The sequence below is a fragment of the Cygnus atratus genome, chromosome 2, assembly GCF_013377495.2.
Source record: "Cygnus atratus isolate AKBS03 ecotype Queensland, Australia chromosome 2, CAtr_DNAZoo_HiC_assembly, whole genome shotgun sequence".
Taxonomy (NCBI): Eukaryota; Metazoa; Chordata; class Aves; order Anseriformes; family Anatidae; genus Cygnus; species Cygnus atratus.
Window position 1 is genome coordinate 10,407,043 of NC_066363.1, and position 14,165 is coordinate 10,421,207.

The 14,165-nt window shown below is 38.6% G+C and overlaps 1 protein-coding gene across 3 annotated transcripts in view; it reads right to left on the minus strand.

The window, feature by feature from the left end:
• Positions 1 to 9,277: 9,277 nt before the first annotated feature.
• Positions 9,278 to 14,165, minus strand: part of ESYT2 (extended synaptotagmin 2) — an 84,861-nt gene continuing 79,973 nt past the window's right edge. For all 3 annotated transcript variants that reach the window (XM_035564329.2, XM_035564330.2, XM_035564331.2), the window contains 3 exons: positions 13,628 to 13,733; positions 12,545 to 12,594; positions 9,278 to 12,429 (listed from right to left, as the gene is read on the minus strand). In XM_035564329.2, coding sequence (XP_035420222.1) covers positions 12,384 to 12,429; positions 12,545 to 12,594; positions 13,628 to 13,733 — 202 coding nt within the window. In that variant the 3' untranslated portion in view covers positions 9,278 to 12,383. The remainder of the gene's footprint in view (positions 12,430 to 12,544; positions 12,595 to 13,627; positions 13,734 to 14,165) is intronic.

A 14,165-nucleotide genomic window follows, 5' to 3' on the forward strand; every position in this document is an offset into this window, starting at 1 on the left:
ACTTTTGGAATAACTTGATTTTAACACAAATATTTGCCAGATAGAAATTGCTCTAGGAGTTGGAGAATGGGTTACATTACTTACAAGTGGTAACCAAGATGATCGTGTACCCAAGGAACAATAAGGCAGAAGGAGTTAGAAGCCAAGAAACTCATTTTCTTGAGCAACAAAAATAACCTGTCTTCTGTACACAGGAAGTTCAGTGCCACTCTTCGTCTCTACCTGAATCCAAAGAAGCACGGACCTCTTCACATCATTTCACATCTGTACAAAGGCCTGTCTCCTTTGAAGTGTGGAAGAGGCAATCCAGCAAATTACCAACATCAACCAACCTCCTGGCAGCCACAGAGAAAGGTCCCTGGAGAGACAGATCCCTGCCCAACCTTAATCCCCACCCTGTGAAAACATTGCCTCCGAGGGACAGAATACTAAAAGAAGGAAGCATTTTGCTGCTCTACTATAAAGAAGGGTCAAGGATTAGGTTTGTTTCAGATTCCAAAGACCTGACTTTGTTTCTTAAGATTCAGCTAACTGCAAGAAGCTTGTGAAGCAGTTTGCTTGAAATAAGTTGCATGAGCAATTATCACACTTGGAGAAAAGCAAACGCAAATAGAAAAGTATGAAAACTGACATTTCTACATTGTGCTAATGTCTACTCTTTTTGCATATATTAAGAATCTTTGACATTTTAGATCCAAACTGATGGATTTGTTTATCATGTTTCTTGTGTGGTCTGAATATTTTATTAATACCTTGATTAGTCTTTTAATTAGATGCTACGTTAGTCACCTGGCTACTGTTTATTTAGTCAGGCACATATCCATTTAGCAAATGAACTAAAACATATTTTAGCTTATAATTTGTGTTGCATAGCAACCACAGAAGGATTTTTTCGTAGTATTGAAACTAAAAGTTGACATAGATAACAACAGACTGAATAACACTGTATGATTCATTTTAAAGAACCAGGTAGAGAAACTAAGAGAGGCAGAATAGGGTTTTGTAGTTGTTTTTTTTTTCTTCAAGAATCGTGCATGAACTGCAAGCTAGTAATGAAGCTATAACCCTATTTTCAGTTTCTCTAATGTTCCCCCGTTCACGAGTACCAAATTACATGCCTCTTTTTGACATGTCTGTTCATCTGTTCAAAATAATCTATACCCTTTGATAATAATCTCGTATTTATTATCATTTTCCTGTCAAGTCAAGTTAAGGCAAAAATGAAAAATGGGCCTTCCACACATGGTTGCTGAGCAACAGCAAATAAAGATTTGCTTTTGTGCTACCACTTCATAAACTAGTCTTCGTTCTTGTTGGTAGCCTGTATGAGAGATCTCAATTACAAATGTCTCTCACAAGAATATCATAGGTTGGACTGTATCAAATATTCCGTTTTAACCTGTATGAGTCAACACTATAAATACTTGTAAAAATAAACAAACAAGCAATGCCCTGAGTGTCAGATGCTTTCTTGGCATTTTTTTTTTTCCTATTTACAACGTTATTTTCTAGATAATAATTTCTGATGAGATTATTGTACACATTGTCTACTAACCTTTTACAATTCACTCCTATTTCTTTCCATTTGAATATATAATTTGTTATAGTTAATACAGTATCCATGAATCTGCTTATCCTCTGAGGCACGCTGTTAATAATTTACATGCATTCATTTCCTTTTTTTTTTTTGATCTTCACATACTTTGATAAATAATCTGAACAGCAAGGGAGAGAGATGAAGTTTCACACTATTCCACTTCTCCAGATCTCCCCTTGCCTGAAGGTAATACTGCCAATCATCCCAGCCTTTATTTGGGGGCAACTGTCAGTTTTCAACGGTGGCATGATTAGACCATGAAACTGCCTATTTCCCTTAAATTATTAATATTAACATGGAACAATTTGGGAGTTTAAGAGATTAAGCAGAAAAAAAATAAAAAAAACATTCACTACAGATCAAAAAAAAAAAAAAAAGTACTTGTTAACTGGAACAAAAATAAGGAAAAAAAAATGCGCCCAGGGAATGCAAAAGCTTTTCTGAAAAGCCACTCCCTGGAGTAGCTCTCGATGCTCTTCAAGTACTGAAGTGCCACCCTGTGGGACCTTACCGGTACTGCTGGGTGCCTTGTATGTTCACACCAAGATGAGTTTCAGGTGTGAAAACAGTTCAACTTTATTTATTTTGCTTTATTATGATGCGTTATTATAAAACAGTTATTATTATGCTCTGACTTTTAGTCCCCTTTCATGAGAGGCAGTGTTATAAATCACGATAATTTTACTCTGTTAAATATTAGTACCATCAAATTAAAAGAGATTTCTGAAATGCTATTAAATGCCCACAAAAAGAAACTATCATGTCAGTATTTGCATGGATAAATCCATCCTGCTGTAAACAAAAGTATTAGTATTCATAACTACAGCATTTTACAGCATAACATCCTGAGCATCTTCAGAATATTATGTATTGATGAGTACACTTAGTCACTTGTTTCAAATGTAAAACACTCCAGTCACATCTGCCATGTCTAGACTACTTTAACCCTATTAAATGCAACATTCTGAATTATAAGAGACCTACAGCTCTTGTAAGGGTTCCATCTCCTTTCAGCTATTTTAGGCTTTATGGATGAAGAGAAGAATTGTTTCAGATGTACAAAAATACTGTATAGAGAGGCATCAGAGATAGGAGATTCTCTCTGTTCCATCTGTCTAGTATAAAGCATGAATACATTATATATCAGAATGGACATGATTTGTTTATATTTGCTTTTATATATATATGTGCATACATGTGTGTGTACATATGTATGTGGCAAACCACATTACTTGGAGAACATAATTTATCTCTCACATCAGTGTTGGCCTTGTCAAGGCTGAGACATGAGTGTTCCCCATATTCCTGATCCTGATCAGGAACCTAACCAAAGTCCATTGTACTTTTTTTCTTGCAGACTGCATGCCCAGTTTCTTTCATTCACAAACAGAATCACAGAATCACAGAATTGCAGGGGTTGGAAGGGACCTTGAAAGATCATCGGGTCCAACCCCCCTGCCAAAGCAGGTTCCCTAGAGCAGGCTGCCCAGGTGGGCATCCAGATGGGCCTTGGATATCTCCAGAGAAGGACACTCCACAACCTCCCTGGGCAGCCTGTTCCAGTGCTCTGTCACCCTCACCGTGAAGAAGTTCTTTCGCATGCTGGTGCGGAACTTCCTGTGCTCTATCTTGTGGCCATTGCCCCTTGTCCTGTCCCCACAAACCACTGAAAAGAGGTTGGCCAAATCCCTCTGTCTTCCACACCTTAGGTATTTATACACATTGATGAGATCCCCTCTCAGTCTTCTTTTCTCCAGGCTGAACAGACCCAGGTCTCTCAGCCTTTCTTCATAGGGAAGATGCTCCAGGCCCAGTATCATCTTTGTGGCCCTCCGCTGGACTCTTTCCAGGAGATCCCTGTCTTTTTTGTACCGGGGAGCCCAGAACTGGACACAGTACTCCAGGTGAGGCCTGACCAGGGCAAAGTAGAGGGGGAGGATCGCCTCCCTTGACCTGCTGGCCACACTCCTTTTAACGCACACCAGGATCCCATTGGCCCTCTTGGCCACAAGGGCACACTGCTGGCTTATGGTCAACCTGTCGTCCACCAGGACTCCCAGGTCCTTCTCCTCAGAGCTCCTCTCCAACAGGTCGTCCCCCAGCCTGTACCGATACGTCTGGTTGTCCCTTCCCAGGTGCAGGACTCTACACTTGCTCTTATTAAACCTCATTTGGTTTCTTCCTGCCCATCTCTCCAGCTGGTCCAGGTCTCGCTGAATGGCAGCACAACCTTCCGGCGTGTCGGCCACTCCTCCCAGCTTTGTGTCATCAGCGTACTTGCTGAGGGCAGACACTATTCCCTCATCAAGGTCGTCGATGAAGATGTTGAACAAGACTGGACCCAGCACCAACCCCTGGGGAACGCTGCTAGTCACAGGTCTCCAGCCGGACTCTGTGTTGCCGATCACCACCCTCTGAGCTCGGCCAGTTCTCAACCCACCTTACTGTCCACTCCTCTATCCCACACTTTCTCAGCTTTGCTATCAGGATGTCATGGGAGACAGTATCGAAAGCCTTGCTAACGTCAAGGTAGATGACATCCACTGATCTGCCCCCATCTACCCAGCTGGTGATGCCATCACAGAAGGCAATGAGGTTGGTCAAGCACGACTTCCCCTTGGTGAATCCATGCTGACTACTCCTCATAACATTCTTCTCTTCCAATTGCTTGGAAATGACACCCAGAACAAGCTGTTCCAACACCTTTCCAGGAACAAAGGTGAGACTGACTGGCCTGTAGTTTCCTGGATCCTCCTTCTTGCCCTTCTTGAAGACCGGAGTGACATTGGCTATCCTCCAATCTTCAGGCACCTCTCCTGTTCTCCAGAACCTTTCAAAGATGATAGAGAGCGGTTCGGCGATCACCTCTGCCAACTCCCTTAGCACACGTGGGTGCATCCCATCAGGACCCATGGATTTGTGTGTGTTGAGCCCACTCAGATGCTCCTGAACCACTCTCTCATCAACCAGGGGGGAGCCCTCCATTTCCCAGCCCCTTTCTCCTCCCGCCAGGGTTGAGGAGTCCCGGGGGAGAGTCCTTGAAGCAAAGACTGAAGCAAAGAAAGCATTCAGTATCTCCACCTTCTCAGCGTCTCGCGTTACCAGGACACCCCCCTCGTTCAGTAAGGGACCCACATTATCCCTAGTCTTCCTTTTACTGTTTACATACTTAAAAAAAAACCTTCTTATTATCTTTTATCTCTTTTGCAAGCCTCATCTCTAGGTGGGCTTTAGCCTTCCTCGTCGCGTCCCTGCAGGCCCTGACAACACTTCTATACTTCTCCCAAGAGGACAGGCCCTTTTTCAACGTTTCATAGACCTTCCTCTTCCTTTTGATCTTATCAATGAGCTCCTTGCTCATCCACGCAGGTTTCCTGCCCCCCTTCCCCGATTTCCTTCTCTTAGGAATGCACCGATCCTGAGCTTGGAAGAAGTGCTGTTTAAATGTAGCCCAGCTCTCACAAGCACTCTTGCCTTCTAGCAACCTAGCCCATGAAATAAAAGAGGGAATAAAGAGGGAATATAAAAACAATAAAGAAGGAAACAAATAAAATAAACATAATATACAAACAAACAAAGAGGGAATTAAGGGAGTGTAATACTTGCTCAGTGCAATATCATCTGGGGTTATGTTTGGAGTCAGGCTCTTGGAAGTGCTCACAAAGTCACTCATTTAGACATACGTGTCAAGTATTCCTGGTCTATGTAACAAACAGATCTAGCATCACAAGACCTTGTGACTATGTGATTTGTCATGTATTTTCTGATCGTGTCCTTAAGCAAAGGAAAATTGTTTTGTAAGATTTTTCTAGTAGAGCCTTGTCTTTGCCCATTTTCCACCATGTTCATTGTATCGCTGTATGATGGATTTCACTGTTCTTGGACATCTGAGTTCCTAGCCTCGTTCTTGAGCTAACAGTAGAAATACATACTTAAAAGCATGATAATGTTTAAATATGCTGGTCAAGAACCTTTCTCATGTCTTAAACTGTAATTTGACTTCTGTCTGCCTATGACTGGTTTCAAGTTTTTGCACTTCATCTTATTAGAGTTGTGTCAACTCCTCTAGGGAGTAATATAATCAACTCTAATTTTACAGGGCAGATAAATTTGCAGGGCATGAAACACCTATGTGAATTGCTGACACAGATATATACCAAATTTTTGGAGAATGTAGAACCTTAATCTTCAAGAAGTTTCATGCTTTCTCAAATCATGGACCAGTTCTTTTTATTTCCAAGTGCCTGATGAGCAGATGCCTTTATACAAACATTTTGGCAAAACGAATCCCCATATTATTAACCCCATTATGAAACTCAGTTCTGTGCCTCAGAGTAAAGAAGGAGAGCAGAGCACATTGTGGAGTATGCCCGTTTTTCACTGCTTTTCAGTGTTGACTTCAGGCTCCGCTCCCAAAGACACCTAGGAACCACACCACTTAATTGCTGTACAAGAAACAGAGTGAACAGGCAGCAGACTTCAGAATAGGATCTGCACTACCATCTAGTGGAATATAAAGGTGTCCTCATGAGAAAAAAAAGAAAAAAAAAAGCACTAATGTGCATAAATCCCAAAACTTTAGTGTCTCATTGTGAAAGACAAGCAAAACTAAAATGCTTTATAAGCAAATTCAATTTTAAAAAGTATTATTTTCATTCCCAATAATCTGAACTAGAAAGAGCATGTTAAATACAATGAAAGCTACGATGTAGAGCAAAGTTACATAAGACTCCAAGATTTACAACCGTTTCAGAAATCTCATCTTAGTATCTTAAGGCTTCAATTCCAACTCGCGTTACCTGCATATTAATGATTTACCTAATGAAACACGAAGATTTAGCATTGCCACAAATACCATTCTATGAGTCACACCATTTCCGTGAACTCATTTTCATTTCATTTTTCATCACCTGTATGAGTCACATGCCTTAAAAAAAAACAGTTCTTCATTTGGATGCTGCTGTCAGAGTCTGTCACATTTATCCAACTAAGCTCTGAACTGAAAGTCACAACAGAGCACCTGTTCAGTGGTTATCATGCTTACTTTAGCTTAGAGAATAGTTCAATTCATGCCAAACCAGGTAAAGGGCCTTATCAATTCTAAGTAGAAAACACTGAAACCTGGTAACTTGAACTAAACTTCTAGATAGCAACTGAAAAGCACACAAAATAACCTGAAGTATTGGTGAAAGTATTTCTCCCATGCTGAAGGCGGCATGGAACTGACTTGCAGAGTATTTATTAAATTATTAATCTGCATGAAGCTCCAGTTATCAGTCTGAGTGTTTGTCGAATAACACATTAGCTTGCAAATCCACTTAAAAAAAATAATAAATCTGAAATTCAGCATTGGAAACAATGACCATTAAATGTGAGCACTTTATTTATTTATTTATTTTAGGGATCTCTCCCCAGTTAACCAGTAAAATCAATGATCTCCATTCAGTACCTACAGACAATGTCATTTTGCTAGCATTATCTATGTTACAGCTCAAATTCTATGCATAATGTTTTTAATTACTAAATTTTTGCATACTCACTTAACAAATATTGCAACTTTCACCTGTTTTTGTGCTCAGCCAGCGTTGCTACAAGCCCACCTCTGAGAGCTTGGGGTCAGGCAGCAAAATGCCCATGAAGACCTGCTGCATAGGACCAAAAATGCATTTACTTATCTTATTTTAACATGAAAAAATATACTCGAGAGTCACAGAATAATTCATGTTGGAAGGGACCTCCACAGGTCATCTAGTTCAAACTTCTGCTTACAACAATTCCGTTAAACAAAAAAAATCAAAAAACCACAAGTTGATCCACACAGTTACATGACAGATCTCACTGCACACTGGTAAATGAAGTCACAGGACAGCCAGGATGCTGGGACTTCATGACTTTCTTCTGAACGTCACTTCTCAGGCTGAGTGCTGCACAGCAATCGAAGGGGGCAGTTGGGTTATCAGGTTCTGTCAGGAACAGGTCCCATGGTCCTATTGCCTGACACCAAGAACCACCCCAGCTGTGGTCCCCTGCGATGTGGGCACGTACAACCCTGGTGTAAGGATGGAATCTTGACTGGCTTTGTGTCCTCATACCTGTTTCTGTGTGGAAGTTAAACAGAAGAACGGTCCCTGTTAGCCCTTAACTCCTTTGCAGTGAAGTGTACGGCTACTGAGGGCTCTCAGGAACAAAAGGAGATGGGTTGGCTTCACTTCAGTTGCATCTGATGTAACAGATATGCAGCAGTCTGCTCAAATTGGATCCCACTGTAGGTGACTGGCAAGCAGTATTCCCTGAAGATGGTGAGTACAGAGAGCATCACCTCTATCACATGAATACAGATGAGAGAACTTTGCTCCCAGAGCTGCCATCTAATCTGGCAGCTAAGCTCACGACATAGCACTTACAGAAATACAAGTGGATTTCTTACTTCAGCTGCTTTGCAATTTTCAAATAATGTATTTCAGAAGACGGCAAAGAATATTGATGAGAGCCTGACAATAAGCCTTAGAAATTAGCAGAAGAGCACACAGTGATAAAGTTAGACGCTTTGTTAAGGTGCATAAAAACAATATTTGTCATTAAATAGCTCAAATCCTCCAGCAGCCAGCTACAGCCAATAATAGGTCTGGGGACCATCTGAAGTTTTGGTTCTTTCTACCAAATGTCCAAGGTAGCATCCAACATTCAGAGTTTGTCTGGGGGAAAATAATATAATTAAAATAATTAAAGCAGAAACCACATAGGAAACAATTTTTTTTTCAGCTCTTAGCTGAAATAACTGTATTGGTAACAATATTGACAAATACGCTCTAAGATGGAAACTAAAGGATGGTCCAAAACGGTTTACACATTGCAACCAATATTAAGAAAAAATCTAGGTTTGGCTGAGCCCATCAAATCAGTAACCAAGTCCATCCGGACTGTTGTACACAGTGACAAGTTCTCGTGAAGACACAGGCAGCACTCTTTGCAAGTGCAGGTCCAGTTACCACCTGAAGGGAAGGCTTGATTTGGGTCTCAATTTGTCCTCCCATTGATCAGCGGAAGCCATTTATTCTGCTAAAGAGGAACATACCTCCTCCAAAAAAACCCTCTACAACATAAACCTTGTAATTCTGTAGTTAGCACCAATAATGTGTATCTTGTGGGGTCCCTTCAAAATACAATAGTGCCCAGGTTATGAACATCTGCAGCTTTTATCTATGGATGATGATTTATCTATGGATGATGAAAACTGATTATTAGGAATTCAGACACGTTTCAGCTGTTTAAGGGAAGAAGTATTATAATTATTTAAGTTCCAGGTGCATTTGAAAACATATTTCATGACAATTACCAAGTACTAGAATAGTGATAATTTGTTCAATTGATTATTTTACGAGAGAGAGAAAAAAAAAAAAGATTTAATATGCTCTTTGTTCAATTTGTGTGTGAACCTGTTCCAAACCAACAAGCATGGAATTCCCCAGTTCAGGGATTCATCCTGTACTTCTCACTCCACTTTCTCTCACATAAAACCCCCAAATCTGCCTGTACACCTCATAGCAAGGCCACCTAGGTTGCAATATTTGGAACATCTGTCTTTTTTAACAGCATAAAAATTTCTTAGATTACAAATTAGGACAGGAAATGCAAAAGAGACAAAAAGTGTGTGTGTGTAGAGGGAAGCAACACACTGACTTCCATATGAACCATTTATTGAATACATGCATCATAATGTAGAATTACATGAGCAAAAAAGGCAATCTGTACAAAATTGATTACCCTTTGTTCTCATTTCAACTCTCACCATTAGCTGCAGCTCTGATAAAGGATTCAAGACAAAACTAAATTCTTTTAACCCAAACTTGAGTGATATGCATGCTGATTTGAGTTTGGGTTGGATCACTGCGGTAAAAGAGAGCTGGTTTTCATGTCAGTGAAGCAGAGTAATCCTAAAAACAGTTTCAATACTAGAGACTGTGGTTGATACATACAAGCAACAAGCTCATTTTAGCCATTTCTTAAACATCTTCATATGTTCATATTTTAAGGCACAGGATAAACAAGAACTACATTAAAAGCTATCAGTTGATACTGAATACATTGACTTGATAATGAAGTGCAATTCTTGCCCAGAGGAAAGGTGGTGTTTGTCCTCACTACTTCCATACAAACAGAACACTCAGAACCTGGTAACTACAATACAGAGGTTTGCTTCCACTACCAACAATAGGCATTGTTATTCTGATCCAAATTCACTCAGAACATTTCTAAATAGTGTGGCATCCATGACTGATACCTGCCAATCGGAATTATGGAATTTGCATTGTTGCTGAATTACAGCCTCTTCACTTCAGATTCCTAAATAGGAACTGCACTTTTCTTAAGAACCCATCCCTAACGTGGGGTCCTGAGCTATTTGAAAACCTGTCCTATACAATTTATTCAGTTCCTCACTTTGTGCTATCATCTTGTGTTTACCCAAACACAGCATCTTTTCCCCTGGAGACTTCAGAAGACAAAATATGCGCTCTTTTTGTTCAAGTGCAGACTTCCAACATCTGTCCCCAGAGACTTCACTTAAGACTTGAAGCACTGTATCAGTCTTACTGCTTATCTGTATGCTAGGGATCAAACTCTGCTGAGTCACTGGCTAAGACGTAGTGCAAAAGTTCTTCCACCTCTGGCTGAACCAAGGCAAAAGACAATTGTGCTGAACTACTGCATGCACACCTCTTTCTTACAACACCTTTTGCTTTTTCAATTTCCACTGCATTAACAATAATTCTGTTTTTTCATTCCTAGCATTTTAACAGAGATCTAGCAAAGAAAAATCTGTATTTCACAATATATATTTTATATGAACAGATGAGTGTATATGCATACAGACACTCATACAATCCAATATAAAGTGAAGCCTTCAAATAGAAACGTTTCTTACAAAGAACCTCTCTCTATTGCCCAGTCCCTCAGAAAGTAACAGCAGCAAAATCTACAATGTAGGTTTGTTTGCAAAAATTGTCTCATACAAAATGTGCCAATAAGGCGGCCATCACTGTATAGAGGTGTATGTGTGTGTCACATCTGCGTGAGAAATGTTCATGTTAAACTGAATTTTGACGAACTAAAATAAGTCAATTCTTAAACTTGAAAAAGACAAAAAGCTACATCTATGGTAGGCACTTTGGTAATCTAGTAATGTAGGCATATTCTACATCTAGAATTAAGGTTCCGTCAGTAATTTTACAATAAAGCTAATTTCAGGAGTTTATTGTTATGCTTTAAAATTCTTTCTTGGCTGAGAGATCACTCTAGAATCTTAGCTAAATAATGTACTTCTTCTGTCTAATTGCATACTTATCCAAGAATGAGGGTGTTGGCTCTGAAAGAGCTCAACTCTTCTCTTGGATTCATAATGCACATTTTTTTTTAATAACAGTCTGAGAAAACTTACCAGCAAAAGAAAAATCAGTTCAGGATACAAAAACACACCATAATTCATAAAACTAGAGCTGTGAGCTCAGCTGCTGAGGCTGATACTCTCCCTTCAACTTGCAACTGTCTACTTTTATCAGTTTGAGTATCACTACTGATCTTGCAGCAGACTATGGCAATGCTTCAGTAGAACGCCATTATTTCTCAAGAAAGCTGTGTGGACCACTGACGTGCATTTTCTTCATGCACCAAATGCACTAAGTAGCAGTGAGGCAACTGTAAAGACAGTCACTTTCAACTCAGTTTCACACTTTCTTACATATTGGTGTTCCATTGTAGTATTACAGAAGGTATAGAATAATAAACTATTTAGTACAGTATTCTATAACAAAAAGAACATATGTTTTGTATGTATGCCTACTGTATGAACTTACATTGCAAGCTGATTTGTATACCTTATCAGTGAAACAAGGCAGACAGGACAGTTCTAAATAGAGATTTGTTTATAATACAGTAAAATCCATGTCCTCATGCCTTCAAAGGGTCACTTGTTTAGTACTGTAGAGTACAGGAATAAATAACAAAACCCAAGTGAACCTGTATAACAAATTGTACTGCTTGTAATGTACTCCATTAAATGAAAACTCAATTTTATAAATTGTGATTCATGGACCTCTCTTTATACAATATTTATAGAATTCTCATTTCTGTTTATAATATTCTATAGCATGATTTTCCAATAATACATTTATATATAAATACTAAAATGTTAATGTTTTGTACATTTTAAAGTTGCCACACTGGGCCAGAAGCACAATAAAGTAAAAACATTTTTCTGCAGTTTGTTTTTGAAGAATATCACAAAATGATTAACATTAAGACCATTGTGCTGCAAAGACAAAAGAGATTCATTTGAAGAAATTAACATGCATTTAGAAGAAAATATCTATATCCTTTATCTAATTTTCTTCTTAATTCAAACCAGCATGAAAGAATTATAAAAAAATAGTATATATTTACATGGTACAGTATAGCTTGGTGAGATATAAAACAAGGCAGGAAACATCTTTTCACTTTCTAATAGGTATAACCACCATAAAGATGAACTTAAACACAAAAGGTTACTTTACTGTACGATTGCACATGACAGTAACGTAAAATTTCTGAGCAAATTAAAATACAAAATTTAACAATGAGAAACTGTATGTCTACATAAAATGACCAAGTGTTATAAAATTATTGGGGATGTGTCTAACAACTAAATTGGTAAAGCTATAAAAATAATATTGGTACATCTGTGAGAACAATGCTTTAAAAATATATAAAGGTTGGCAAAGGTATGTGTCAGGAACTCCCAGTATCTATGGGCCTAGCTTGCACCATGTGGTCTTGTACCATCTTCTGTTAAGTCATACCTGAAAACAAAGAGAACAAAGGAAAACATTTTTACATTTAGCATGTATTATTAACACTATTAACATACCAGTTATTAGTATGCAATATTATTATTAATAAAGGAAATATACTTACCACTGGGTCCAGCCTTTAGCAAGTTCTTCAGATGCCAGAGGTATCAATAACTGGAAAGTTGAAATTAGTGATTAATGCATTCTGTCTTTCATTCTTTGTCTTTTAAAGACTAAATTTGACAATCTTGTCAACTACAGGATAAGTAATGCCATTAATAAACAACATATTTTACAGTGATGCCATCATAACTATCTTCCACCTGTAGCCTTGTAGTAAAGTTTCAAATTGGTAGTTTTAGCCTAAAAATCTGTACCCTTAAACTGGTCCCAGAGCACCTCACAGGCATAACCTCTGAACAAGGGATACGGCAGTCAGATGAAGTATTTATGCTAACACACTTCCTTGTAAACAGGAAAATTAAGAACACCATTCACCATAAACTGACCATGATTCTGATCTCTCTCATCCTCTTTACAGAGTTTGAATATGGCAATCTACACAGGTGTAAGAACATACTGTTCGTATGTGTAGGAAACAGTGATTTAATGAGTGCCTGTAGAACAGTGAAGGTATAAACACCATAGCTGTTTCTGGCATTAGGAATGCCTCCAGTAGTTCTTTTTTCATGGATTTTCTGGAATTTTAATTATTAAGCATAAATTTGTTGTGTTCTCTATGTAATTTTTCTTGTCTTTTAGGTTTGATATAATGCAAAAGCTAGCCTCTCACTGCTGCTGCAGATAAGATGTCTGAACCACCTGTGTTCAAGACCAGCAATTTTGCCAGACCATCTCCTGAGATATCAGCAGTTTTCTACTGGCTGTTATTTAGCTTCTCTGACTGTATAATTAATAAATCAAACATGCAGGGTTATTTTTTTATTTATTTTTTTTACTGCCAGTCTCAGAACTTACCATTCTCTAGAAGAGATTACTACATCACAGTCTGATATATGTCCTCTCATCCTTTCCAATTCATTCCTTCCTTTACTGAAGCCTGACATCTAAGCCATGTATAATTTTTAAAAGCTTCCTACCTGAATCAGTTATGTCAGTCAACACTAACAAGTTCATATCACAAGATAATTTTAATCTTTATGTAACAACATACAGTACAAAAGGAATTTGCTTATTTTCAACTTACTTTGCCAAGCAGCCCTTTATCTTTGGACAAGAAACCACCACTGTTCTTCACTGCTACATCTAGTGTTCTTCTCTGTACTTCAGGGAGGGAAACACTGAAATCAAATCTGACAGAAAAAGTGATGCTTTAGAGAGAATTTTGTACCTGAAGTGCAAGTTCAGTTCCTACAGCTAAACAACAATTCAAATCTAAACCAAATTATGCCCCTCCCTGAACAAATCCCCCCCCAAAAAAGCCTTGAGATAAATGATGAGAGAAAAAATCCCAAATTTTTGTCTAAAATTTTTCTCCTATACTTCGATCAATATTAACACCAAATCAACATCAAACATTTGAGACTTCTGTCCCATTGCTAAAAACAACAAACAAACAAAATAAAGAAAAGGCCAACCACCGACTCTACAGAGAAGAGAGTGAGGAATCCTACTATCTTGACAGCTCAGCACCACTATTCTCCAGAAGGGAAAGACTGATCAGTCATGATCTTCATTCCTCTAGAACCAGAGCTCATTTTCACACCAAGGAAACTATCAACTTT